This window comes from Phacochoerus africanus, chromosome 5 (assembly GCF_016906955.1).
Source record: "Phacochoerus africanus isolate WHEZ1 chromosome 5, ROS_Pafr_v1, whole genome shotgun sequence".
NCBI classification, from domain to species: Eukaryota; Metazoa; Chordata; class Mammalia; order Artiodactyla; family Suidae; genus Phacochoerus; species Phacochoerus africanus.
This window is the reverse complement of record NC_062548.1, coordinates 64,265,495-64,291,910: the sequence shown is the minus strand read 5'-3', so window position 1 is coordinate 64,291,910 and position 26,416 is coordinate 64,265,495. Positions and strand designations below refer to the sequence as shown.

The 26,416-nt window shown below is 47.8% G+C and overlaps 2 protein-coding genes across 2 annotated transcripts in view; one reads left to right on the top strand and one right to left on the bottom strand.

Moving 5' to 3' along the window:
- The window catches only part of DNAH6 (dynein axonemal heavy chain 6), a 258,349-nt gene extending 240,575 nt beyond the window's left edge, over nucleotides 1–17,774 (top strand). The window contains exons 72-77 of the mRNA XM_047781653.1: nucleotides 2,714–2,841; nucleotides 7,729–7,914; nucleotides 8,834–8,906; nucleotides 9,341–9,492; nucleotides 12,917–13,139; nucleotides 17,505–17,774. Of these exons, the coding sequence (XP_047637609.1) occupies nucleotides 2,714–2,841; nucleotides 7,729–7,914; nucleotides 8,834–8,906; nucleotides 9,341–9,492; nucleotides 12,917–13,139; nucleotides 17,505–17,608 (866 nt within the window). The 3' untranslated portion in view covers nucleotides 17,609–17,774. The remainder of the gene's footprint in view (nucleotides 1–2,713; nucleotides 2,842–7,728; nucleotides 7,915–8,833; nucleotides 8,907–9,340; nucleotides 9,493–12,916; nucleotides 13,140–17,504) is intronic.
- Nucleotides 17,775–20,032: 2,258 nt separating this feature from the next.
- The window catches only part of TRABD2A (TraB domain containing 2A), a 54,056-nt gene continuing 47,672 nt past the window's right edge, over nucleotides 20,033–26,416 (bottom strand). Inside the window, 2 exon segments of the mRNA XM_053743504.1 lie at nucleotides 20,033–20,500; nucleotides 22,827–23,093. Of these exon segments, the coding sequence (XP_053599479.1) occupies nucleotides 20,314–20,500; nucleotides 22,827–23,093 (454 nt within the window). The 3' untranslated portion in view covers nucleotides 20,033–20,313.

Here is a 26,416-nt window from a genome sequence, read left to right as displayed (position 1 = left end):
CCCACTCTGGAATCCATTTCATTTTGTTTTTTTCCTCCATTCAAGAGGAGTGGCTAAATTATCTCACCTTGTTTTCTGGTGAGTTGAAGAATCTTCCCAATGATCGGAGATCCACTTTCACACTTTTCTTGGAGTGGCTGTAGATTTAAATGGCCTAATCTGCTCATGGTTGGAAATGTCATTATAGGAAAAGGAAAGCTGAGGCAGGAAAAAAAAAACTAGTGACTGTAAAAGTCAGCTGTGTTTCTGTCTGCACTCGCAGGACTCAACACCAAGTATATGGTCCCCTCCCCCCACCCTAAGCAGTTCCCCAACTCTCTCGACACCAGCTGGGTGTCCTACAGTTCAGTTAGGACATTAACTATCCAGAGTTAGCACAGACCCCACAGGTCCAGGGCTCAGTTCCACAAGACTGTCCCTACCTCAGATGCCAATTGCCAGTCCTGGGTCATGACCTGTATTTCTGACCAACCAGCTGTATCAAGGAATCCCTCCATCCCATTTTGAGGTTCAGTCCTTTTCTAGAATAACTCACAGAACTCAGGAAAACAGTTATTTACATTCACTAGATTTTTTTTTTTTTCTTTTTAGGGTCATACCTGTGGCATATGGAAGTTCCCAAGCTGGGGGTTGAATAGGAGCTGCAGCTGCCGGCCTACATCACAGCCACGAGGGATCTGAGCCACATCTGTGGCTTGCGGCAAAGCAGGATCCTTAAACCACTCAGTGAGGCCAGGGATCGAACCCAGATCCTCATAGACACTATGTCAAGTTCTCGACCTGCTGAGCCACATCAGCAACTCCTATATTTACTAGATTATTTTAAAGGATGGAGATAAACAAACAGGTAAAGAGGTTCAGAAGGCAAGGTCCAGAAGAGCCCCAAGGGCAGCAGGAGCTTTTGTTTCTGTGGAGTCAGGGTGCACCACCCTCCTGGCACATGGATGTGTTCGCCAACCCAGAAGCTCTCGAAACCTCCAGTTGGGGTTTCTTCACTGCATAGGCATGATTAATTAAATCACTGGTCATTAGTGATTCACTCTCCCAGGAGGATGGAGAGTAGGGCTAGAAGTTCCAACCCTCTAATCACACAGTTAGTTCCCATGACAACCAGCCCTCCATCCTTAGGGGCAGTCCAGAGAAGTCTTCTCCTTAAACTAGGTGTACTTAAAAGGCGCTTGTTATAAACGGCACAAGATATTCCTTTCACCTCTATCCCTCAGGAGCTATTTCAGGAGTTAGAATCAAAAAACCAATGATTATAGAAATCATGTCCCGATCACTTTTTTCTTTTTACTGCCACATCTGCAGCATATGGGAGTTCCCAGGCCAGGGATCAAATCAGAGCTGCAGCTGAGGTCTACGCCAGAGCCGCGAAGACAGCAACACCAGATCATTAACCTACTGAGCGAGGCCAGGGATCAAACTCGCATCCTTACAGAGTCATCAGGTCCTTAACCCACTGAGCCACAATAGGAACCCCCCATCACTCTTATCAATGAATTTACAAGGGTTTTAGGAGCTCTGGCCAGAAGCTGGGGACAGAAACCAAAATACATATTTCTCATTACATCACAGTATAACTAAGTCTTGTGAATACTCTTAAGCCCCCCAGAAATTAAAAGGATGACCTGTGTGACCTCAGAAGCCAGTTATATTCCTCCTAAAACAGGCCCTCAAAAGAATCTCTTCTTGATAGAGAGTTCTGTTGATACTGAAGCAGCTCTTTTAGGAAGCAAATTTTGAATAAACATAAGAAGGAGGACTGGGTGGCAAGGGGGTGAAGATGAATGGATGGATAAATGGATGGATGGAGAGTTCGTGTGCCTGTTTCACAGAGTTCCATGGACACCTAGGAGGTTTTTCTCTCCAAGCTTCATAAAGCTTGTGCTTTTACTATGAAATGATATGTGATGCTTATCATTTTATAGTAAATGAACTATGTAATGAACACAGTAAATGAGACTGAGGGGGCAGGGGTTGCAATTGGCTCCACAAGAGAAACTAGGGCCTGGACTAGCCCAAGGAGACTGGTAGGAGGAAAAAAGCTGAGGCATAACTACAGCCCTGCAGACCCAAAAGATGGCAATAATACCCTGCTGTGTGACTTTTCTATGGCAGCCAACCTATGAGCGGTTCAGAGGAATTTGATGTACATATCTCAGAGCCATTCATTTTCTCACACTTTCCTCAGATATGTAAAGGGAAATTAGTTCCTTCATTTTTCATAGCTCCTGTGAGCCTCCTTTTGGTGGACTGGGGGGGGGGGGGGGAAGAAGAGCACGCTTTTTGATCCAGCGTGAACTGTGGGTCTGTTTAATAATCCAGTCAGTTCCTCTGAACAAAGCTCAGTCATCTGGGATAAATGCTGAGTCTCTCTCCTCTCTACATGTCCTGCCCCAGCCCCTCATCTCCTAGGTGCAAGGCGGGTGTGCAGGGAAGAGCAGGGCTCACATACCCCCCATGCACACAGGGCAGAGGAGAGGACTCAGGATCCCTGGCACCTCCGGTCTCAGGGATGTTCCTGGTCTGCCAGGGGGCCGCTTGTTCTGCTAGCACTGGCCACTGAATGGCCCAACTCCCATCCAGCCATGGCCCAGGGACCAGAGAAGCTGGCTTGAAGAAAGGTGAAAATAGCTACATTCCAATAGCAATGCTAGAAAGATGGGAGTCGATGATAACTGGCCTGATGAGTGAGCTGCGTGTGTTTCAGAAACTCTGGAAATGGACAGCGCTTCTGAGAGCCTTTTCGTCAAGGATCCTCAAGGACGCCTTAACTCCCTGACCACTGTTCTTGGACAAGAAGTGGACCGGTTTAACAATCTGCTGAAGCTAATACACGTACGAGTGCTCACTGCCGTCACTGCTATTGGCTATCACAGCTTGGTGGTTCTGGTGTAAGAATGTGAATTTTCCATTCCTGTCACTTCAGCATTCCCATTTGGATAGGCTAACAACCCTGCAAGCTCAGCATATCTAAAACTGAGTTAAACCTCCTCCAAGTAGTCTGTGTTCCCTTTCTCTAAAAATGGCTTGGTTAACATGTGGCATTACAAACCCTTCATTATTCTAACCTGCACCCTTAGAATTACCATTGACTTGCTGGAAATTTGGCCAGGGACCTAAGCAAAGAGAGACTCAATGCTTGTTCCCTAATGTCTAGTTTGGGTTTGTTTGGCTGAACCCTCGGCACATGGAAATTCCTGGGCCAGAGATGAAACTCGCGCCACAGCATGACAACACTGCATTCTTAACCTGCTGGGCCACCAGGAAACTCGCAAGTTTGTATTTAATAACATAATCTTTATGAAGACTATGAAAACCAGAGTTTCTCAAAGTGTGGGCCACAAGACACCTGCCCTAGGATCCACTATGCTGCATATTCAAAATGTAGATTCCGTAATCCCACTCCAAACCTACTGACTTGGGATCCCTTGAGGAATTCCTAGGAATATGAATTTTAAATAAACTCCCCCAGATGATGTCACTGAAACTAAAATTTAAGAACAACTCTTTAGACTTTGCCTTATGCTCAGGAATGCTTTATGGATGGCCTTAACTCTGTAATGAGGGCTAAAGGACTTCCTGATTTCTCTGTGAATAACTTTAATGAGGGAAATTATTAAAGACCAAGTATTGAGCATTAACCGGAAAAGTTTTACGGCCAAGCAGTGAACCATTTAAAGTAGATCTTTTTTTTTTTTTTAAGTGGTCTGTATTAAGTTTATTTTTTATTAAAATACAGTTGATTTACAATGCTGTGCCAATTTCTGCTGTGCAGCAAAATGACAATCCCTTATATTATCTTCCATCACAATCTATCCTAAGAGACTGGAGGTAGTTCCCTCTGCTGTACAGCAGGACCTTCTTGCTTATTCATTCTAAATGCAATAGTTTGCATCTGCTAACCTCAAACTCCCAGTCCCTCCCACTATGATAGATCTTTTAAAGACTGTCTGTCCCTATTAGGAAAGCAAAGTCTCCAAATGTTCCTGGTTGTCTGCCAAGACCTAGGCTTGTGGGTTAGGAGAGCATGTAGTCAGCTGAATATGTGTTGGCCTCACTTGGGGCTGTGGCATCTAGTTAGGTAAACCCCATTATCAGCGGGCCAGGTAGCCAGGTCAGGACTGATTACTTTCTAAAATGAATGAATTAGGACACAGATTAAGCTGCTGTGATAAAGATCCCCAAATACAGTGGCCAAAACAAGATGGGAATTCTCTTCTCTCTCAGCTAGGAGCCCAGAGGAAGCCCTGTCTAAGGCAAGTCACTAATCTTGTTTTGTGAGCTCATTGGGGATCCCAGCTGGAAGGCTGGCTCTTCCAGCCTTAAGAGGGAGCCTCCAGCTCTAGGACTAAGGTGGCTGTTCCAGTCGTCCCCTTTTGCCAGCCACTGGGACAGGTGAAAGAGAGGGCCAAGGGAGAGCAGGTTCCTCATAAAGATATGATCCAGAAGTTGCACACATCATTTTTTCTTGTATCCCATTAGCCAAAACTTGGTCACCTGGCAGCCCCCCAGCTGCAAGGGTAGCTTCTGGCTGGGACTGCTCTGTGCCCAGCTAAAACTAAGGGGGTACATCATTCAAAGGAAGAAGAGAGGGATGCTGATCATCTCTTGCCTCTTCCACATCATGCATGGCCTTTCCACTTAAAGATGGACAGGTCCAAATGTCATTTCCTCATAAAGTCTTCCTGGAGCACCAGCCCTTTCGTCCACCTCCAGCTGACAGGAGCCCCTTCTCAGGGCTCCCACACTTCAGGCATCTGTGTCCATCCCTGTATTTGTATACCAGGTACCACCTTGTTTTGTAATCGCTCCTCTGTGAGAATGGCTCCCCCAATAGACAACGAACTTCGTGAAGAGAGGGGAATAGCAGATTAGTCATCTCTGTTTCCCCAGTGCCTGGCCATATCCTAGATCTTCCACGAATATTTGACCAGGCAAGTGAACAAACATGGCCCTCAGGAACGACGTGGTCACTTCTGCTCAAACAACAATGTCCGCCGCCAATGGAAGAATTCACTGAAAGGCAGTAAAAGGCAGAGGAGCTCAGGGAGAAGCAGCCTGAGGGCAATCAGGAATCACAGCCTAGGGCTCCCACGTGAGGGAGGAGCAGCGGCCACTGAGTGCTGGGCCTGTACCAAGACCTCCCTCATCCTGACCCCTGCCCAGCCCCGCCTTGCCCTGGCTCTGTCCCAGCCTCACCTTCATTTCACCCACAGAACAGCAAGGCTGCACTGGGGTAGCCACAAGAAAGGCCAAGGGACGGGGGCAGCGCCCAAGGCCGTGGCTAGCATCTTGGCGAGCTCCCTCCCCTCCAGATTACAGGTCAGGAACTGGGAGGCAGGCCAGGTCCTGGGAGAGACAGGCCACTCAGTGATTGGCATTTAGCCATAGGGGACAATGGCCTGAAGCATGTTCTCTCCCACTGAATGGGACTGTGTATTTGCTGCCACCTCTGGGAGAACTGGCCACAGTGTGACCTCTGTCTACCTTACGCGGAACCAGAAACCATTAGCAGCCTAGCCCCTCCATCTCTCTAAGCCTTCTCAGTGCATTTTATTTTTCATTTGTATGTATGTATGTATTTATTTATTGCTTTTTAGGGCTGCACCTGCGATATATGGGAGTTCCCAAGCTAAGGGTTGAATCAGAGCTACAGCTGATGGTCTACACCACAGCAACGCAGGATCCGAGCCGCATCTTTGACCTACACTGCAGCACAGGGCAACGTCAGATCCTTAGCCAGATCCTTAACTAGCTGAGTGAGGCCAGGGATCAAACCCACATCCTTGTGGATACTAGTCAGGTTTATTTCCACTGAGCCATAATAGGAACTCCCTCCATACATTTTAGATGAGTCTCTGGCTGAAGGCCTTTTTCCTCAGCTCCTACGCACGCTTAACTACAACTCCTCTTTTCTTTTCATGCCTAATTACCACTCCTCTTGTCCTCTTGTGAAAAGAGATGGGAGGTGGGTAAGAAGTGCACGAAGGAATGGCAAGACGACTAGCCCTATTTTGTCCACACATCACCAATCTCCAGAATTATTTGCATGTGGTCCTAGCACTTATTTTGTATGGGGGTTTTGTATTGTTTTAACTTTTTTGTTGTTGTTGTCTTTTTTTTGGCATTTCTAGGGCCGCTTCTGCAGCATATGGAGATTCCCAGGCTAAGGGTTTAATCAGAGCTGTAGCCAACGGCCTACGCCACAGCCACAGCAACACAGGATCCGAGCTGCATCTGCAACCTACACCACAGCTCAGGGCAATGCAACGCCAGATTCTTAACCCACTGAGCAAGGCCAGGGATGGAACCCACAACCTCATGGTTCCTAGTCGGATTCATTAACCACTGAGCCACGACGGGAACTGCTGTTTTAACTTTTTAATTAAAGTATAGTTGATTTATAATGTTCTGTCCATTTCTGCTATACAGCAGAGTGACCCAGTCATACACATTTGGACATTTTTTTTTTTTTTTTGTCTTTTTAGGGCTGCACTCACAACATATGGAGGTTACCTGGCTAGGGGTCAAATCAGAGCTATAGCCACTGGCCTACACAACCACAGCCATAGCAGCACAGGATCTGAGCTGTGTCTGCAACCTACACCACAGCACACAGCAATGCTGGATTCTTGACCCACTGAGCGAGGCCAGAGATCAAACCCAGGTCCTCACGGATGCTAGTCAGGTTCATTAACCACTGAGCCACGACGGGAACTCCCATATTTGGACATTCTTAAAGGAGCTTCATTTTTGCTTTTGTTTTGTTTTGTTTTGTTTTCTGTTTTTCTTTTTTGGCTGCCCCAAGGCATACTGACTTCCTAGGCCATCAGATCTGAGCCGCATTTGTGGCTCACACTGCAGCTGTGGCAATACCAAATCCTTTAACCCACTGTGCCTGGCTGGGGATCAAATCCGTATCCCGGCACCACAGAGACACCACCAATCCCATTGCACCACAGCAGGAACTCCTATTTTGTTTTTTAATCAGCATACATTTGGCCTCTAACATCTTCCTGTAATATTCTCCTCATATATGGCAGTACTTTTCATAAACCTGGAACCCATAAGAGCCAAACCTATATGCCCTGCCTTTACCCTGGGCCAGGCGACAGGGATTTCCTTGTACTCTCCACAGCTGCTGCTGGTCCAGTATCTCCCAAGACCACTGCTGGCCTCTGTCTTCTGTTGAGAGGAGAGGAGGGCAAGGGATGTGTCTTAAAGGAGGTTCTCTGGTGTCAGCTGAGAGACTGGTATAACGATCTTCCGTTGCTGCTATACTTCCTGGGGCCACAGGCAACCTTTGGGCAGAGCTAGCCAATGGCCGAAGGCAGTTCCCACGTCCTCACCCCCCCTCCCTGGTTCCCTAATCACCAACCATCAGGTCTACACTTCCTTCAGCCTGGAGGAATGCTGGAAGATAGCATTTCCCAAAATGCTAGGTGGGACGTCTCCCCACCTTCCCTTCTCCATGTCCTTGGATCCTGCTATGAACTGCCTAGACCACCCCACTCCCAGGTCTTACACCCCCTCTGGTCACGTGTTATAAAAAATGCATGAAAGATTGGAGGCTCTGGCTCAGCAGGTGTGCTGGTGTGCAGAGGATGGAACCCAGCAAGCAGGCCCTTCAGCCCAGGGCAACTCCTGCCACCATGAACAGGTATCATTCCCAGTTGAGAATCATATCTGTGAAGGGCACCAACCCTTCTTTTGTTCTCTCAGACCTCTCTAGATACGCTCAACAAAGCCATCGCTGGATTGGTGGTGATGTCTGAAGAAATGGAAAAGGTGTATAACAGTTTCCTCAACAACCAGGTTCCCTCTCTGTGGTCGAACACAGCCTACCCGTCCCTGAAGCCACTAGGATCGTGGGTCAAAGACCTTATTCTGAGGACTGCATTTGTGGACGTAAGAAAATTCACTTCTTTGAGGTCTGATGAATCTGATGACACAGTTGGCCCCAAGGTCCACAAGAAGCCCTCGCTAACTAAAATACTGACAACCAGTGAGGGATCAACTAAACCAAAACAAATAGCATCACTTTGATTGTAGTGTAGTTTACCTAGGCCCTTAATTCCACATTCCATTTTAATGCCACTTTAATTCTTGGAGTCTCAGATTGGTTTGTGGTACAGAACCAATGTGACATAGGTCTAAACAGCCAGGTGTGACCTTGCTCTCACCTCCCTTTTCTATAACCCCTGTGATAACCAGGTTCTCAGTTTATGGTCAGCCTGGTGGGTGAGGAAGCAGGACAGGACAAACAATAAGAATGGGGCCGGCAATAACTCAGGGCTGGTTTAGATTCTACCTCCTGAGAGGCACTCCAAAATATGACTTTGATTTAAATGACAGATTTGGGAGTTCCTGCTGTGGCTCAGTGGGTTAAGAACTCAACTACTGTCCAGGAGGATATGGGTTTGATCCCTGGCCTTGCTCAGTGGGTTAAGAATCCAGCACTGCCACAAGCTGCAGTGCAGACTGCAGATGCGGCTCGGATCCCATGTTGCTGTGACTGTGGTGCAGGCTGGCAGCTTCAGCTTCGATTCAACCCCTAGCCTGGGAACTTCTATATGCTGCAGGTGCGGCCTGAAAAAAAAAAAAAAAAAATGTAAAGACAGACTCTGGGAGTTCCCTGGTGGCCTAGCAGTCAAGAACCTGGTATCACTACTGTGCCTCAGGTCACTGCTATGGTGCAAGTTCGATCCCTGGCCTGGGAATTTCTGCATGCCTCAAGCATGACAAAAAACAACAACAACAAAAATAAAACAAAAGCAAAAAAACTCTTAGAAGAAAAGTACCTTATGGTATAATGTTTTTCCTGTAGTTGTGGCTCAAAAGAGGACAGCCTAAGTCCTTCTGGATCTCCGGTTTCTTCTTTCCTCAAGGATTTCTAACAGGTATCAGTACCTTCCCTAGAAAAATCCCCTAGGACAGACCATTATTTGTGATGATTGTGCTGGGCTTCTAAGAACTTGGACAATGGCATGGCTGCTGATGGCCTAACCACAGGGTGATTGATTACAGGGCCGTCCAACAAGGCCCTGCTCTTCCTCGCTTGCCGGGGAAAAGGATGGCAAGAAATAGCCAGACTCTGCAGTCAGAGGCCTCAGGCCCTAAAACTTCCCTCACAGGCTTGTCTCCCCCACTGGCAGACAATGCATTTCAGACCTTGCCTTCCCTCTCTTGCCAGCCATGACCAAAATTCCTACATGCCTTGACCAATTCAGAGTAAGATGGATGGAGAGGAAGCCAACGCTAGAGTAGCCAATTTGAGGCGAGGGGGGTCCGTTGGGGTGGTAGCTACCCAGCTTTCTGGTTTTCATATTTACAGGAACTCTTCAAAATCATGCTCGGAAATACAATCTGCCAATAGATGAGCTAAGTTTCAAGTACAATGTGATTCCTACCTACCGGGATCAAGCCGCAGTCATAGAAGCTGCCAAGACAGTGCAGTTTGGACAAGAACTGCCCATGGACATGGAGGTATTGCCCCCTGACCATTGTTACAGCAAAGCAGCTTCTGTCCCACTGTCATTCAGGGTCTTGGGGCATCTCCCTGCCCTACCCCTACTGCTTTCCCTCCCAGGAGCAGGAGAGGACAGGATGCAGCTCACACCCCAAGACAAGCTCCGCCTAGATGGGAATTGCCTAGATGAGTCTGATCAGTAGGAAAAAAAAAAAAAATTAAAGCAATACTGTTACCTACTGTAACTCTCTCATTCTTGCAGAGGCAATATGGCAAGAGGTTAAAAGCAAGTTTCCAAATCAGGTAGGCCTGAGTAAATTCTGACTTTCCCCCTCCCCAGCTGTGTGTGCTGGAGCAATTACTACCATGTCTGTGCCTCAGTATTCGCATCTGCAAAATGGGGCTTGTGTCACCAACCTCAGAGTTGTAGTGCAGTATAAATGAAACTGTGGGTGTCATGTGACCAGCACATACTGTGCCTACAGTGACTGTTATCAGAGGCCATATTTATGTGCCTCATTCACTCAACTGCCTCCTGGCAGAATTAACGTGCTAACTTCATACATCACATAACTACATTACATAACCAACAGGAATGCACTAGGGAAGCTGTTCAGACTCTTACTTACATTGTTAATTCCCTCCAGAGGAGAGGTTCTCGAAGTGTGGTCCCCAGACCAGCAACATTAACGTCACCTGGATACTTATTTAGAAATGTAAATGCCAAGGACCCATTCCACACTGTATCAGAAACTCTGGGCTTGGACCCAGAAAACTCTATTTTAACAAGTCCTCCAGGCAGTTCTTAGCCCACTGGAATTTGAGAACCCCTGCTCTAGAATATCTCAACCTTAAACATAGGTTAGAATCGCCCATGGAGCGTTAAAAACATCCTGGGAGTTCCTTGGTGGCACAGTGGGTTAAGGATCTGGCATTGTCACCACAGTGGCTCAGGTTGCTAGCCCAGGAACTTCTGCATTCCACAGGCATGGCCAAAAAAAAAAAAAAAAAATCCTAGTGCCTAGATCACACCCAATTGCATCAAAATCACCCCAATTACATCAGTCACCATTATTTTTAAAAGCTCCCCTAGTGATTCCAATACACAGCCAGGGCTGAGAGCCACCGCTGCCAATCTGAGCTGCTCACCTGCAATGTGCTGAGATGCCGATGGGCCAAGGGAGCCTCTACTTCAAAGCACCTGTCCACCCCAGGGAGCCTTATAAATATAATGTTCTATATGTGCTGTGAAATCAAAGATCTGCTCCAGATTGCTTTTGCCAAGAATGTGTTCACTAGCCAGTCGGTGTAGATGGGTTAGTGGCTTTTACTGAACTTTCCTTAAAATATCGTGGTATTAGTAGGAATTGCTCCTGGGTAATTTAATTAGTATCCACCCGACTAAGATCTGAGTGATGTAGTCTCTGCTCTGATTACAAAAGCACACAAAGATGAGACGACCCTGTATTTCATTCATGGCTTCATCTATGAAACGCTATAATTCCCTATGCCTCTTAATTGCCTGTATCTTAAAATGACAATAAAAGAGACTACATCATTATGGAAATTTGGTGGGTTTTGTTTTGGTTTTTTTGTTTTTTTTTTTTTTTGCTTTTTAGGGCTGCACTCACACAGCTTATGGAAGTTCCCAGGCTAGGGGTTGAATCGGAGCTGCAGCTGCCAGTCTACACTACAGCCACAGCAAAGCCAGATCTGAGCCACATCTGCAACATACGCCACAGCTTGCAGCAACACTGGATACTTTACCCACTGAGCAAGGCCAGGGATTGAACCTGCGTCCTCATGGATACTAGTCAGGTTTGTAACCCACTGAGCCACAACAGGAACTCCCACATCATAAAAATTGTTTGATGCTAAAGTATTAGCCTGCAAAAATAAGAGAGATGCATACCTTGGTGAGACCCTTCTCAGCCAGGAAGGTGCTGTAGGCCCAACTCAGTTATAACTGAGCCTACAGGAGGGCATGATATAAAAGCCCTTGGCAGGCCCTCCTGGATGCTGGCCCTGCTCTGTGCTCTGCACCTCTATCTGCCACACAGGGCCTCTGTCCCTCCAGCCCACCCCAGTCCACACACATCTCCACGTGGGCCACACGCAGTGAACCCTGGTAATGCCTTGGACTCTCTGCCTTCTGTGGATACTGCAGATGGCATAGTCAGCCCATCTCCTGGTCCTCCCAGCCAATGTCTGCAAGAGACTGTTAGAACTGGAGTTCTATTACAAACAACAGCGCCACTCTCAGCCCATTGCTGTCTCTGTGGCATTTAGAAAAAGGCACCCTCTCTGGGTGTATGTCCAGATGACTCCTACACACAGCTCAGCAAGTGGATGGCAGGATGGTTTCACCTCTACTCAGGCAAACCTGCACAAGTATATCTAGCAGCCTTCAAACAGGAAAGCCCACTCTATCCTCCTGCACCCAAGAGACAAGTCTGGGGACACTTCAAAGACCAACCAAAAAGAGCTTTTATAGCGAATCCTTTTATTTACTATAAAACACACTATTTACATCCACACTGCTTGGCCCTCTGCCTGCAGGTGTGAAGCTCCAATTATCCAAGGGTCTAGGACCCCAGAACCAGCCAGATTCACTCAGTGTTTAAGGAAGGACACACAGAAGCCCACAGCTAGCAGAAACTGTACACTGGTGGTGATATCTATTCATAGGACACTGAGGGGCAGGGTCTCTGCCTCTGCCTGCCTCTCTCTCGCTCCCTCATAAAATTTCTTTTAAAAGATTTTCCAGGAGTTCCCGTCATGGCGCAGTGGTTAACGAATCCGACTAGGAACCATGAGGTTGCGGGTTCGGTCCCTGCCCTTGCTCAGTGGGTTGACGATCCGGCATTGCCGTGAGCTGTGGTGTAGGTTGCAGACGTGGCTCGGATCCCGCGTTGCTGTGGCTCTGGCGTAGGCCGGTGGCTACAGCTCCGATTCAACCCCTAGCCTGGGAACCTCCATATGCCGCGGGAGCGGCCCAAGAAATAGCAACAACAACAACAACAACAAAAGATTTTCCATAGGCACTCTGCAAATATTACTGCAGATATAGAATCTATCTTCTGGAAGCCACTCAGATCTTTGAAAGATCTTGCTAAAAATAACAGATGATAATCACAGCCCTCTTAGCCCATCTGCTTCCCATGAGAAGGGGAAAATCCTAATGTCATGATCAGAGAGTCTGAAGCCCATCAGGGAACCCAGTACCCTCTATTGGACAGCCTGGTGGAGTGTGAAAGGTATGAGATTTGATAACAAACTGAAAAGCAAGTAATTTCACCTTTTGGAGCCTTGGCCTTCTCTCTGAAATGTGAGTAGTAACACAATCTCTAGAGGTTCTTAAAATTGATGTGGGACCAGGAAGCAGCCCACAATGCTGCCCCCACTCCTCTTCTCACCTCTAAACTTGTGGGTGTCTTTCAGTTGCCCTCTCCTGAGGATGGCGTGCTGGTTCATGGGATGTTCATGGATGCTTCTCGATGGGACAATAAGGAGATGGTGATAGAAGATGCGCTGCCTGGACAGATGAACCCAATGTTGCCTGTGGTGCATTTTGAACCTCAACAAAATTATGAGCCAAGCCCAACACTCTACCACTCCCCACTTTATAAAACAGGAGCCCGAGCAGGAACACTCTCAACCACAGGTAAGGATGTTCTAAGGTCAATACAAATAATGCCCAAAAGCAAACCACAGTCAGAGTCCAAAACTAAGCTATAAAGTACAAAGAGTGACCTTGGGCCAATTAGCCAGGCTCAAAATAGGCCACTTATAACATACAAATTTATAAATGTTGTAAATTCTCTTTGTTGCAAAGCTGAGCATATATTAATATTATAAAATGGACGCTTGCTTCTGTTAGTCTAATGAGTAGAAAATAGTTTATTAAGCAGTGACTTGTAATTTCAAAATGTGAACTGAGTAGACACTGAAATCTATCTCTCACCAAGTCCACTGAGACTCAGCACAAAAAAGAGATTTAAAAATAAACTAATAAATGGAATGCCATGCGTCAAAAAGGGAAATCTTAGTAGACATGAAACTGAGATACAGCCCTGAAAAAAAAGAACCAGATAGAAAAAAAATCCCAAGTCAACAGATAATCTGAAGAACTGAATGTAGACAGCTGAAGAGTAAACCAGAAGAATGTGCTGAGGAAATCCCTCAAAATACAGCATAATGCAATTTTAAGTGACACTGTGGAAAAAGTCAAAATTTCCAACACTTATCTAGTAGGCAATCTGGAAGGAGAAAGGAGAGAAAATGGAAGAGCAATAATATTTAAAAAAAAAAAAAAAAAAAAGGCTGATGATTTCCCAGAACTGAAGAAGCACTTGAGTCCTCAGATTAAGAGATCTCACAAAGTGGTAGGGGTAACTTTTTAAAGTATACAACAAATAAAACAATCAGATTTTAAAAGAAACCTAGATATATCAAAGTGATGAGATTATCAGGGATAAAGAAAGTTCTCACATGTATTTTAAACACTTGATAAAATGCATTACTATGTCAGGACTAAAATCCCAGAAAAAGAGAATCGGATTGATAACAGACATGTCTCATTATCCACAGTGCATATAAAAAGATAACAGAAAAAGCTCTTCAGGAGTTCCCGTCGTGGCGCAGTGGTTAACGAATCCGACTAGGAACCATGAGGTTGCGGGTTCGGTCCCCACCCTTGCTCAGTGGGTTAACAATCCGGCGTTGCCGTGAGCTGTGGTGTAGGTTGCAGACGTGGCTCAGATCCCGCGTTGCTGTGGCTCTGGTGTAGGCCGGTGGCTACAGCTCCGATTCAACCCCTAGCCTGGGAACCTCCATATGCCGCGGGAGCGGCCCAAGAAATAGCAACAACAACAACAACAACAAAGACAAAAGACAAAAAAAAAAAAAAAAAGCTCTTCAAAGGGTTGAGGAGAAACAACTTTGAAGCAGAATTGCAAATGCAACTAAATTATCATCTGAAAGGAAAATTGTAATAAAGACTGTCTTGGGAGTTCCTGCTGTGGCACAGTGGATTAAGAATCAGACTGCAGGGAGTTCCCGTCGTGGCGCAGTGGTTAACGAATCCGACTAGGAACCATGAGGTCGAGGGTTCGGTCCCTGCCCTTGCTCAGTGGGTTAGTGATCCGGCGTTGCCGTGAGCTGTGGTGTAGGTTGCAGACAAGGCTTGCATCCCTCGTTGCTGTGGCTCTGGCATAGGCAGGCAGCTACATCTCTGATTAGACCCCTAGCCTGGGAACCTCCATATGCCGCAGGAGCGGCCCAAGAAATAGCAAAAAGACACAAAGACAAAAAAAAAAAAAAAAAGAATCAGACTGCATCGGCTCAGGTTGCTGGTTCAATCCCTGCCTCATGCAGTGGGTTAAAGGGTCTGGCGTTGCCATAACTGAAGTTGCAGCTGCAGCTGTGGCTCATCTTCATTCCCTGGCCCGGGAACTTCCTTATGCCACAGATACAGCCATAAACCAAAAAACCAAAAAACAATACCAAAAAAACACTGTCCTGACACACAAAGGCTTTAAATTAATCACCACTGACCCTCTATTTAAAACACACACCCAGAGTTAAATCTTTAATTGTCTGATTATAAGATAAATTTATAATAACTTAGAACTAAATTTCCAGATAATAGAAATACAGGAGAGGGGACAGGGCACAAAGAACTAAAAAATCTTTCTCATCTGGAGGGAGAATATAGATAGTGATGATAAATATTTATTTTTCTAATAAAATATTCAGTTGAGGAGTTCCCGTCGTGGCACAGTGGTTAACGAATCCGACTAGGAACCCTGAGGTTGCGGGTTCGGTCCCTGCCCTTGCTCAGTGGGTTAACGATCCGGCGTTGCCGTGAGCTGTGGTGTAGGTTGCAGACGTGGCTCGGATCCCGCGTTGCTGTGGCTCTGGCGTAGGCCGGTGGCTACAGCTCCGATTCAACCCCTAGCCTGGGAACCTCCATATGCCGCGGGAGTGGCCCAAAGAAATAGCAAAAAAAAAAAAAAAAAATTCAGTTGAAGTATATTCTCTAAAGTATTCAGTTAAAGTATATCCTCTAAGGGTAACATAGGGAATAGAACTAAAATAGACCCTCACATCACATGCCTTGATCTCCCACTCGTATGACAAATCTAAAACAGTATTCACAGGTATTTTTTAAATTAACGAACATTTTTGTGTGGACGTATGCTTTTTTTATCTTGGATAAAGATCTGGGAGTGGGATGACTGGATAACATGGTAGGTATGTGTTTCACTTTTTGAGTAACTGCCAGACTGCTTTCCGAAGTGACCACACCACTTAACATTGCCACCAGCAGCGTGTGAGGATTCCAGTGCCTCTGCATCCTGACCATCACTTAGTATGATCAGTCCTTTTAACTTCAGGTGACAGATGGAATGTAGATAATAGATAAATGAATGGATGATAGAATATAGTGGTATCTCTTTGAGTTTTAATTTTCATTTCCCTAGTGACTAATGACAGTAGCCATCCTTTCTGGTGCTTATTTATATCTTCTCTGATAAAGCGTTTGTTCAGATCTTCTGCCTGTTTTTTAATAGTCATTTGTCTTATTATTGGCCAAAATTCCAATAGAACTCTGTCGTTTTCAGTAAAAGGAACCAAGAAGTAGTAATTAAAATGACATTGCACAGACACAAGACTCAATAAGCAGATCAAAGAGCTGGTAGAGAGCCCAAAAACACACTGTGCGTACATGGGAACTTGACATATAATCAACGCATCATCTAAAATTTGTTGGGAAGAGAGAAGCAATTCCACAGATGATGCTGGGACAACTGGTTATACCAAACTTTGATCCTTACTTCAGACCACACGCAAAAATTAAATAATGAAATTATTAATCATAATGAAATAATGGCTCTAAGTAATAATTATCAACTGCTGCTGACATCCCAACAAAAGAGAAAACTAGATGGAATGCACTTCCTGATCGAAGTGCACTCCACCTATAAAGAATTCTTGCTGAAAAATCTCAACCCTGACTGTGGTCATGCCTCTACATCTCACCGCTCTTGTAGGGATAAAGGAACATGTGTAAAATCACCACAGGGATGCTGTCAGCAAAAGCCAGGCTCTGGGAAACATCACGGGATAAACAGCCTGGTTGTTTCAACAAATTACAAGGTGGTGACAAAAGAAACAGAGTGGGAGCCTACCAAATGAAAGAGATTTACTGACATACATCACTGTTGTAAAGTATGGGCCTTATCTGAATCTTGAATCAAACTAATGGTTACTATACATACTGCATGTATACTGTAAAATGTCACCTAGGCACCTGCTAAGGCACCATGCAGGGAATGACACACAAAGGAAAGGACAGATGTAGGCATTCTCTGCTAGGGACACCACCACCCTGCCCACCTTCCATGCAGATGGGGTTTGCTATGAATGCCAGGAACAGAAATTCCCATCCAGAGGGGCAAGGCCCTCTTCCTATCACACTGTCCTGGCCCCCTCACACAGGCCCACAGTGAAGAAACCGTAAAAGTGACCTCTTCAGATATCCCAAAACTGAGGACAAAATGCTAGTGACTATGCTTAGTCATCTCAGGACCCCAGTGCCTACCTGCTGGGTGGAATAAAAGATGGATGGATGGACGGATGGATGGATGGACGAATGGATGATGGATGGACAGACGGACAAGCAGATGGACAAATGGATGGATTCCCAACCTGCTAACTGCACCCAACTAAAAGCTCAGGCCTCAATCCTAGTCCATTGCTCCCTGAGACAGACTGCAGAGACCTTGAAACGTAGTCTACAAGGTTATACAGAGTCCAACCTGGTCAGGTCCTAGAGGATCATTTGTTCTAACAACTTTATTTTATAGTGCATACAACTGAAATCTGTAGAGGACTGTCTGTCCTTCGTCTTTATGGAGGCAAAGTCAGGTCTGGAACCCGTGTGTAGTGATTCCCAGCACTGTGTTTTTTGCATTTAGGGTTATTCTTTAAGTAACAATACATTTGTCCCTGTATCCTTAACTAGGTCATTCAACCAACTTTGTGGTGACCATCCTCTTACCATCCAAGAGGTCTAAAGATTACTGGATTGCCAAGGGATCGGCTTTGCTCTGCCAGCTAAATGAGTGAAAAGGTGCCACCTCTGAGCAGAAAAAGAACCAGCCAGATATCTTCCTGAGAGAGGATAAAAGTCTGTATAACATATATGAGCAAAACAGATGTATTTCTGCTCTTGTTGAAAGGGCCAAGTGTCGCTTTTCTCTTATAACCTAAAATAAAGTATTTGAGGGTTTTTTCTGTTGGTAATTCAAGCTCTGATGTGAAAGCAGTGGATTCAGCCCTCACCTCTTACATCTGCTCCCCACCCCCATCCCCATGAGGGGCAGCATCCCATCAGTTAAGGAGGAGCCCCAGCGGGCTTAGGCAGAGTCAGAACTCAGCACGTCCTCATCCATATGGGCTTCCTTCCTCTTCATGCTGATAGGAAAGGCCCGGTGAATACTTCAGTCACGAGGCCCACGGTCCTTCCACTTCTAGATCACATTAAGGCTCAGGGTCCAGCGCATGAGATTTGGGCCCACAGGGCCATTCTCCTGCTCTGTGGGGCTAGATTATAATCCTTGGAAGAGCCTGCACTGTTTTCACAAACACACAGGTCACTCCTGCCCAACTGCAGAAGTATTTTCCACTTTAGGATAAAACTGTGTGATAAATGGCCAAGTCCCTTCCAGGCACACTGGAGCCCCTGCCTTCAAAAGCAGAGACTGTTGGAACAGTGGTGAGATGGAGCAACCACTGTGGTTTGCAAAACACTCTGCATCAGCCCTGTCAACAAGGTCTTTGCTCCCTTGGTCCTGACATGAGCCAAGAAATTGGGTACCACCCAGTAGGACATGAGCCTCTGGAGAAAGCCTCACCACCCACTTATAGAAGCAGCCATAGCAATCCTACCCTCCCATTTTTCCTCCCCCTCCCCACCTTCATCCCCACACCTACCAAAGAACAAAGTCAGTGAGAAGCAGGGAGCACCACTTCTATTAGTGAGCAATCAGAAACTCCTCTTGAGGTTTCCGGCATGAACAGGTGCTTACTAAGCCATGGGGCTGAAGCCACAGAAGTCAGAGGGTTGACGTTAGGCACCTCAGCACCTGTGATCCAAGGTCAGGAAGCTGCAAGAAACTGTGCCAACCTCATCATAGCTACATGCCCGTGCAGCAAGTGACCAGACAGTGGGACATACAGCCTGGCCACAGACTTGTGCCTGCTGGAGCCTGCACCTAAATGCCACCACTACTGAAGAAAAAGGCATTTTGACCCTTTTACCTTCTAAATCTCATCTTAGTATATATCTCAAAAAAATGACTCTTGGAGTTCCCGTCCTGGCGCAGTGGTTAACGAATCCGACTAGGAACCATGAGGTTGCGGGTTCGGTCCCTGCCCTTGCTCAGTGGGTTAACGATCCGGCGTTGCCGTGAGCTGTGGTGTAGGTTGCAGACGCGGCTCGGATCCCGCGTTGCTGTGGCTCTGGCGTAGGCCGGTGGCTACAGCTCCGATTCAACCCCTAGCCTGGGAACCTCCATATGCCGCAGGAGCGGCCCAAGAAATAGCAACAAAAACAACAACAACAACAACAACAAAAAAGACTCTCAATCATAGCAGCAAGGTAATCTGGGAAAGTACAGCCCTCCTAGCCCTGCAATACAGAGGGCAGAGAATGGTGGAAAGGAGGTACACATGGGTCCTTCATGCTGCCACATCCCTCTTTCAATGAGACCCCAAAGATCTTCTTGGCCCTGGGAAAGACTGAGAATAAACCCACAAGCCAGACTCTGGAAAGGGAAAGCCACAGGGCTACAAGCCCAGACAATCAAGGTTCCCTAATCCAAACTGGGAATAAACACATCTACTATTTATTAGCCCCATTCAAGTCCTAGGCAAAGACCTTCCGAGTTTTTGTTTGCTGCTCAGAGGCCCAGGAGAACCATAAGGAAACCCTGGTGGGAGCAGAGGGAGGGGGTGGGGTTGAAGGTCAGCTGAGCAGGGCTGAAAGTTCCCATTTCAGACTCAACCTAAATTGAGTAGGGCAGTTCTACTCTTACTCATTTTATACAGGGATTCTCCATAAGATTTTATTTGGAAAAGACAAAGACATATAAATAATAAATAACAGAACAGGAAAAGGGCAGGGGGAGATTGAAAACCACTTCCTCGCATAGCACCCCTGAGAAAGCCCACCCACCCACCCGCCCAGTCTTCAGCACGCGGCTGAGACACATGCACACACCGTACACAGTGAGAGCACTGGTCAGAGTGCAGGAAGCATCCTAGTCGCCGGACTCTTGAGTAGAGAGGACAGAACAAAAGTCCCATAGCCACCGACTCCCCTGCATCCAGAACCAGGAGAGGGCAAGCCAAGCAGAGGGAAAGAGAAAAGGGGCAGGATCCCTGGCTGCAGGTGGGCCCAGGAGCAGGGCCAGGAGCACAGCCGTGATGGTGTGCAGAGGGTGTGAGCTAAAAGGTATTTGCTCCATATACACGTTGTGGGGAAAAGTCTACACACACACAAAAAGGTATTTAATTATTTCCATACGATTCATTTACCATTAATTACCTTCATATAGCTCATTACATTACAAAGCTGTACAACTCCCCCCACCCACCCCAAGGATTGCTAGAAAACCCAAAGTCATTCCTTGGAAAAAGGAGAAGCAACACTGGCTTTATTTGGAGTCTCTTCTCCTGGGTTGGGCCTATCAGGGCCTGACCAGAGTGTGGGTACAGGAATGACTGGCCTTCAAGTCCGAGGGGCCAGGGTCTTGGCTTGGCTCCTCTGGTCAGTACAGGAAGAGTGCCTCTGTCTGGAAAGCCAGCTCCAGCACCCAGAACGCAGGGATCCAGAGAGACAGGCAGGCACTGCTGGCCACCATCTGGCTGTTGGGGGAATGTCCATGGTGAGAGAGCCACAGCTCAGCGAAGATGTGCCCGTCCAGAACAGGGACCTGGAGCTGTGGGCCCACAGCACTTGGAGGCAAAGAGAGAGACAGTCTCAGGGCACAAGGAGCCACTGGGTACTCTGAGGCCCCCAAAGGTCTGCACAGCTTCTTGTCACCGCTCTTCTCTAAAGACAGGAATGGATCTTAGTATGTTAATAGTTTTCCTGTGTCTTGGCCCTCATTATCACAGCTACAACCAGACCAAATTATCAAGGGACTAGGACTAGCACACTGGACAACTCTCCCTTCTCTATCTGCTTCTTGGTTCAAGTTTATTAAAACTCTAGGTATAAAAAGACCCCACTCAGACTTGCTAATCATCAGCCCATCATTCTGGGCAATGTCAGACCACACAGAGAGGCACGGCCAAGCCATGATTCCTCCCTGGGCCTCTGGCTCTCTCCCCTACCCCAGCGTGGGTCTCATGTGAGACTATGCAGGCATCCCAGGTCAAGATGGTGTGAGCTGAGGGATCCATAACCTTGGGCTCACCTGGTCCTTTCAATTTGGCTCAGGTGTAAAGTGCCCAACCCATGCATGGCCATCTTGAAAGGAAGAGGCCCAGACTGAAAAGATATTAAACAGCTCAGTGTATTCCTCCATCAACAAAGGATGGCTGAGGAGTCCCCTTTGTGGCACAATGGGATCAGTGGCATCTCTGCAGCATCAGGTTTCAGGTTTGATACCCAGCCTGGCACAGTGGGATAAGGATCCAGCATTGCCACAGCTGCAGTGTAGATGGCAACTGAGGCTCAGATCTGATCCCTGGCCCAGGAACTCCATATGCTGCAGGGCAGCCAAAAAAGGAAAAAAAAGGGAGTTCCCATCATGCCTAAGTGGTTAACAAATCCCACTAGAAACCATGAGGTTGCGGGTTCAATCCCTGGCCTCTCTCAGTGGGTTAAGGATCCAGCGCTGCCGTGAGCTATGGTGTAGGTCAGACTCGGCTCCGATCCAGTGTTGCTATTGCTGTGGCGTAGGCCGGCGGCTACAGCTCCAATTTGACCCCAGCCTGGGAACCTCCATGTGCCGCGAGTGTGGCCCTAGAAAAGACAAAAAAGACCAAAAAAACACAAAAAAAGAGTGGTTGAGGAGCCACCCTGGATCAGGCACCATGTGGCACGTGGACACCGACAGGATCTGTCCCTGCTCTCCAGGTCGCATGTGGTTGCCAGTTTCTGTCCCTTTAAAAATGCAAATCCCATGGTACCGGGATACCTGCCTCAAACCTTTAGTGGCTCCCTCCTTCCCTCAGGCCTGAGCCTGTCAGAGTCACTCCACCCAATTCACCATTCTAGACCCACCTCAGCCCTCTCCCCCTTGACTTCCCAGGCTCCAGCCCGAATCTTGGTTCCTCTACCATTATCTCTCTCCCCACTTCCGGCTTTGCATTGTTCCCTCAGCTTGGAACCCCTTCCCCTCCTTGTTCAGATGTTTACGCATTCATTCAACATTTATATTAAGCACCTGTGCAGGTATCCAATCCCTGGATCTCCTGATCCAGACTGAGAAGCTCTGTTCATTGGGCTATACTTTATCAGGCTTCTACTCAGGATCAGTCAAAAGGTCACATCTTCCAGGAGGCCTCTCCTGACCCCCATGACCCTGCACATCACTCCCCCCCCCCCCCCCCGCCGCACATAATAACTCGAAATCCAATCCAGCTTTGTCCCCAGACTATAAGCTCCCTGAAGGCAGGGCCTATGTCGGTCTGATTCACTTTAAACCACAGCACCCAACCTAACAGCAGACACAAAGGAGGAACTAAAAAAGCTTGGGTTGAACTGAACTGGATCCTGGGTCCCAGGCCTCTCTGGTGTTGTTCTTCCAACAGACCAGCCTGGGTTCCCATCTTAGGCTCCCCTACCCACCTCTGATTCACCCACTAGGCATCTCTAAGTGTACAATCTGTGATGACCAAACGCTCTGCAAAATGTGGCTACAGAGCGGCTTCTAGCTCCACAAAGCTATGAGCTTCTCCCTGATCCACGATAAAGAAATAGCTGGGAAATCAGTTCCTTTCAACCTTGATTCCAGCTTCATGCTACTTTCAACAGACCCATCCATACTCCCCATCCCCAATCTGTTCCTTAACACGGATGTGTCCTGGCCCGGCTTGCACTGGTTCCTTTTAATCTGGATTCACCTCTACAGAGAGGACAGAAAACCACCACCCAGGGCAGTAAGGAATGGGAAAGACGTGATGGTGGGGACACTTGCCCCTATCACAGCCTTGAACCCCTGCCCCTTAGGCAGTGTGACCCGCATTCCTGGGCGGCTCCCAGCCGGACTTCGGGAGAGGACAGCTCGGGCACTGGGCTCCTGGCCACCCCCGACCAGCTCAACAGCCTTACCTCTCCTCCAGTCAGACGCACAGGTCGCTGAACTGCCGAAGCCACTGCCTCCGCTAAGGCTGTCTCCGCTTCTCCCGGAACTTTCTTTCTGCCGAGCCATGCAAGTCTGTGCTTCTGGGCACAGTCACGTGAGGCAGCGCCGCGTAGGGCGGTAACAGTGAGCGCCCACCAGACCCAGCTTTCGGTAGAGGTGCTTCCGGGGTCGGTGCTTCCGGAGCCAAGACAGCAGAGGCGGCGGGACGCGATGCGGGGCTTTTACTCTTGCTTCTGTTAACGGGAAGGAAGGAAGAGGGCTGGGAAGAAGGTCCCCCTGCAGGGTGCCCTCCCCCACCCTTAAGGCGTAGGACCTCACTTCAGGCCCATCATGTGAATTTTTAAGCTGGCCAGGGAGGGTTCTCAAAGCCACCTGGAAAACTCACTTCGACGCCTTTTCCCCCTCACGCACCCTCACTGTATTCTCCAAATCTCTTAGCTCCGGGGAAGAAATATAAGATTTCTATTTAACTGCTTATAGTTACTGTCCTTCCCTAATGAGTCACTACTGTGTAGAAAGTCACTGACGATTATGGTGCTTAAGTTTAAATGCTATTTACTTAAAATGATTGTGTCTCCTCTTAATCCTTTCTATATCCCTAAGAAGGGCTCTACTCATAAAGCGGCTCTTCAGTTGCCGGTAGCCATGCCATCCCGAGGCTATAAATAAATGCTCACAGAGGCTTAAGGGACCCTAGGGTGGTTGGGGTGGCTCTTTCTCCACCAGAAACAGAAAATTCCAGCTGCTGAACACATCCCAATCCAGAGCTTAGGCCTAAACATCCCATTACAGATCAGGTTCTAGGTTACCAAATTTTGGTCCCTCTGATTCCCAAAATTACCTAAACCTCAAGTCACTCATGAAGGCCAGGCTCCTGGTCATTTCTGCCACAATATAAACACTTTCTTCTTGTGCTGATAGGCTGCTGATCCCCTACCTGCCTTTCTCCCCATGGAAGTCTCCCAAGGGGAAAAAAAAAAAACACCTGGTTGCTGTGGCCTCTCTCCGGGGCACACGGGCACAGCAGGACATGCAGTATCCAGGCGAGAACCCAGCCTTGACACCTTGAGCAAGATAATTAGCCTTTCTGGCCTCTGCTGCTTCTGCGAAGTTGACATATCTCACCTGACTGCTGGGAGGATTAAAACAGCCCATGCACCATGCTTCACACATGAGCACACGGTATGCACTTCACAGGCATTCCTCTTGCTCCCAGTGCCTCTATCTGGGGGTAAGTGACACTGTACATACCGCAGTGAGGCTGACCAGAACCTCAGAGCACCCCCACTGTGGAGCCAAAGGGACATGCACCAGATCCTCCTTGGGCTCCATGGCAGGCAGAGTAATGACCCCCAAGGAAGTTCACATCCTAATCACTGGACCTGTGAATACGTTGCCTTACACGGTAAAACGGATTCTGTGGATATGATTAAGGACTTTGAGATGGGAGATGATTCTAGACTCTCTGGATGGGCCCCAATCTAATCACATGAGCCCTTAAAACCAGGGAAGCTTTCTGTGATCAGTGGAAGATGTGACTGCAGAACAGTCAAAGAGATGCAATTTCCTTTATGGAAGGGGCCATAAATCAAGGAATGTGAGCAGCCTCTTTAAGCTGCAAAAAGAGAGTGAGTGAACAGATTCTAGAGCCTCCAGAAGGGAGTACAGACCTTTAATTTCAGTCCAGTGAGGCCTGAGTCAGACTGCTGATTTACCTAACCATAAGATAATAAATCTGTGTCATTTGAAGTCACTGAGTTTATGGTAATTTTTTTTACAGCCACACCCATGGCATATGGAACTTCCCAGGCTAGGGGTCAAATCAGAGCTGCAGATGCCAGCCTGTGCCACAGCCACAGCAACACCAGATCCAAGCATCTGTGACCTATGATGCAGCAACACCGGATCCTTAACCCACTGAGTGAGGCCAGGGATCAAACCCACATCCCCTCAGACAATGTTGGGTCCTTAACCCACTGACCCACAATGGGAACTCCAGTTTATGGTAATTTTTTATGGCAGCCAAAAAGAAAACTGATACACCATCCATTATCCTGGAAAGAGTTGGGATTGTCGGGGTGGGAGGAGAGGGGTAATGGATCCTGGCTGAACCCTCAGGATCAGCCCAATAGGACCCCCATCCCCTCCTCTTCTCTGCAGGGAAAGGCAGCTTTACAACCAGAAGCATTTCCTGTGTTTTTCAGTCTGCCAATTGGATTGGTGGTGGGTAGTGGCTATCAGTTGCCCTCCTCTCACCCAACACACACACCCTCTCGGTGCTAATCCTGGCCTTCACCAAGATCCGGGGTGCTGGCAGGGCTGGGGTAAGCTAGGTCACCCTCCACACCAGCCTGCCCAGATTCAAGTTCCATATGCTCAGATTCATCCCTCAAGGATTATCACACGGCCACCTAGGAGGGGAAGAAGGAGGCAGGTACCTCCACAGCCATTGCCCTAGTCCTCCTGCCCTTCCCTTGGTTGTGGGCCTCTCCCTGGCTCAGGGCCCTTAGCCCCTCACCTCCTCCTCTCCATAACAAGAGGCTCCCTCGTGGCCTCACCGAGAAGCACTGTAGGCAGGGTCACCCCTGAAAACTCTCAGATCCTCCCCTCATGCAGCACACCCTGTGTGCCAGGCGGCAGGATAACTGCTGCAAAGCACATACCAAAACTCCTTGGGACCATGCAAGAAGGTGAACCGACGCAGGAGTAGCAGAGGATGTCACAAATTCTGACAGAATTAGGGGTGGGGACACTGAATGGATCCCTGGCAGAGGAAACTGCATGAACAAAGAGGAAGGGGCTGGAAAGCTAGAAGTGGGAGAACAAAGGGCTGTGTGGGTGAGGGGTCCAAACTGTTTCTGGACCCTGCTCAGCTGGGTCACCTTCTCCATTTCTTCATCAGTAAAGAGAAGAAACCCCCACCTCACAGGCTGGTTTTGAGGGTTAACGAGAGAACCGTATGAACCTGGCCACTACCTGACAGTGGGTCAATAAATGTGACTTCCTCCCCTGGGAAGTGTGAGCAGCCCAGTAAGTGAAAGGACTGGTCCTCAGCCCTGTGTGTCAGAATCTCACAAAAAAAAAAAAAAATTTTTTGCCTTTTTGCCTTTTCTAGGGCTGCTTCCTGCAGCACATGGAGGTTCCCAGGCTAGGGGTCTAATCGGGGCTGTAGCCACTGGCCTACACCAGAGCTGCAGCAATGCGGGATCCAAGCCATGTCTGCGACCTACACCACAGCTCATGGCAATGCCGGCTCCTTAACCCACTGAGCAAGGCCAGGGATTGAACCCGCAACCTCATGGTTCCTAGTCGGATTCGTTAACCACTGCACCATAACGGGAACGCCAAAAAATTTTTTAAATATTGATGCCTGACCTCCCTTCCCCCAGGAGGGTCATGTTTAGAGGCAGAATTAAGGAGACAGGAAACAACCAGCAACACACACACACACACACACACACACACGTAAGACCCTCTCAGGCTGCCCCAAGGATAGTGTGACCAACCCCAGGCCAGCCCGTCAGTCTGGGGCCAGGTCTGAGGAGTGACCAGAAGA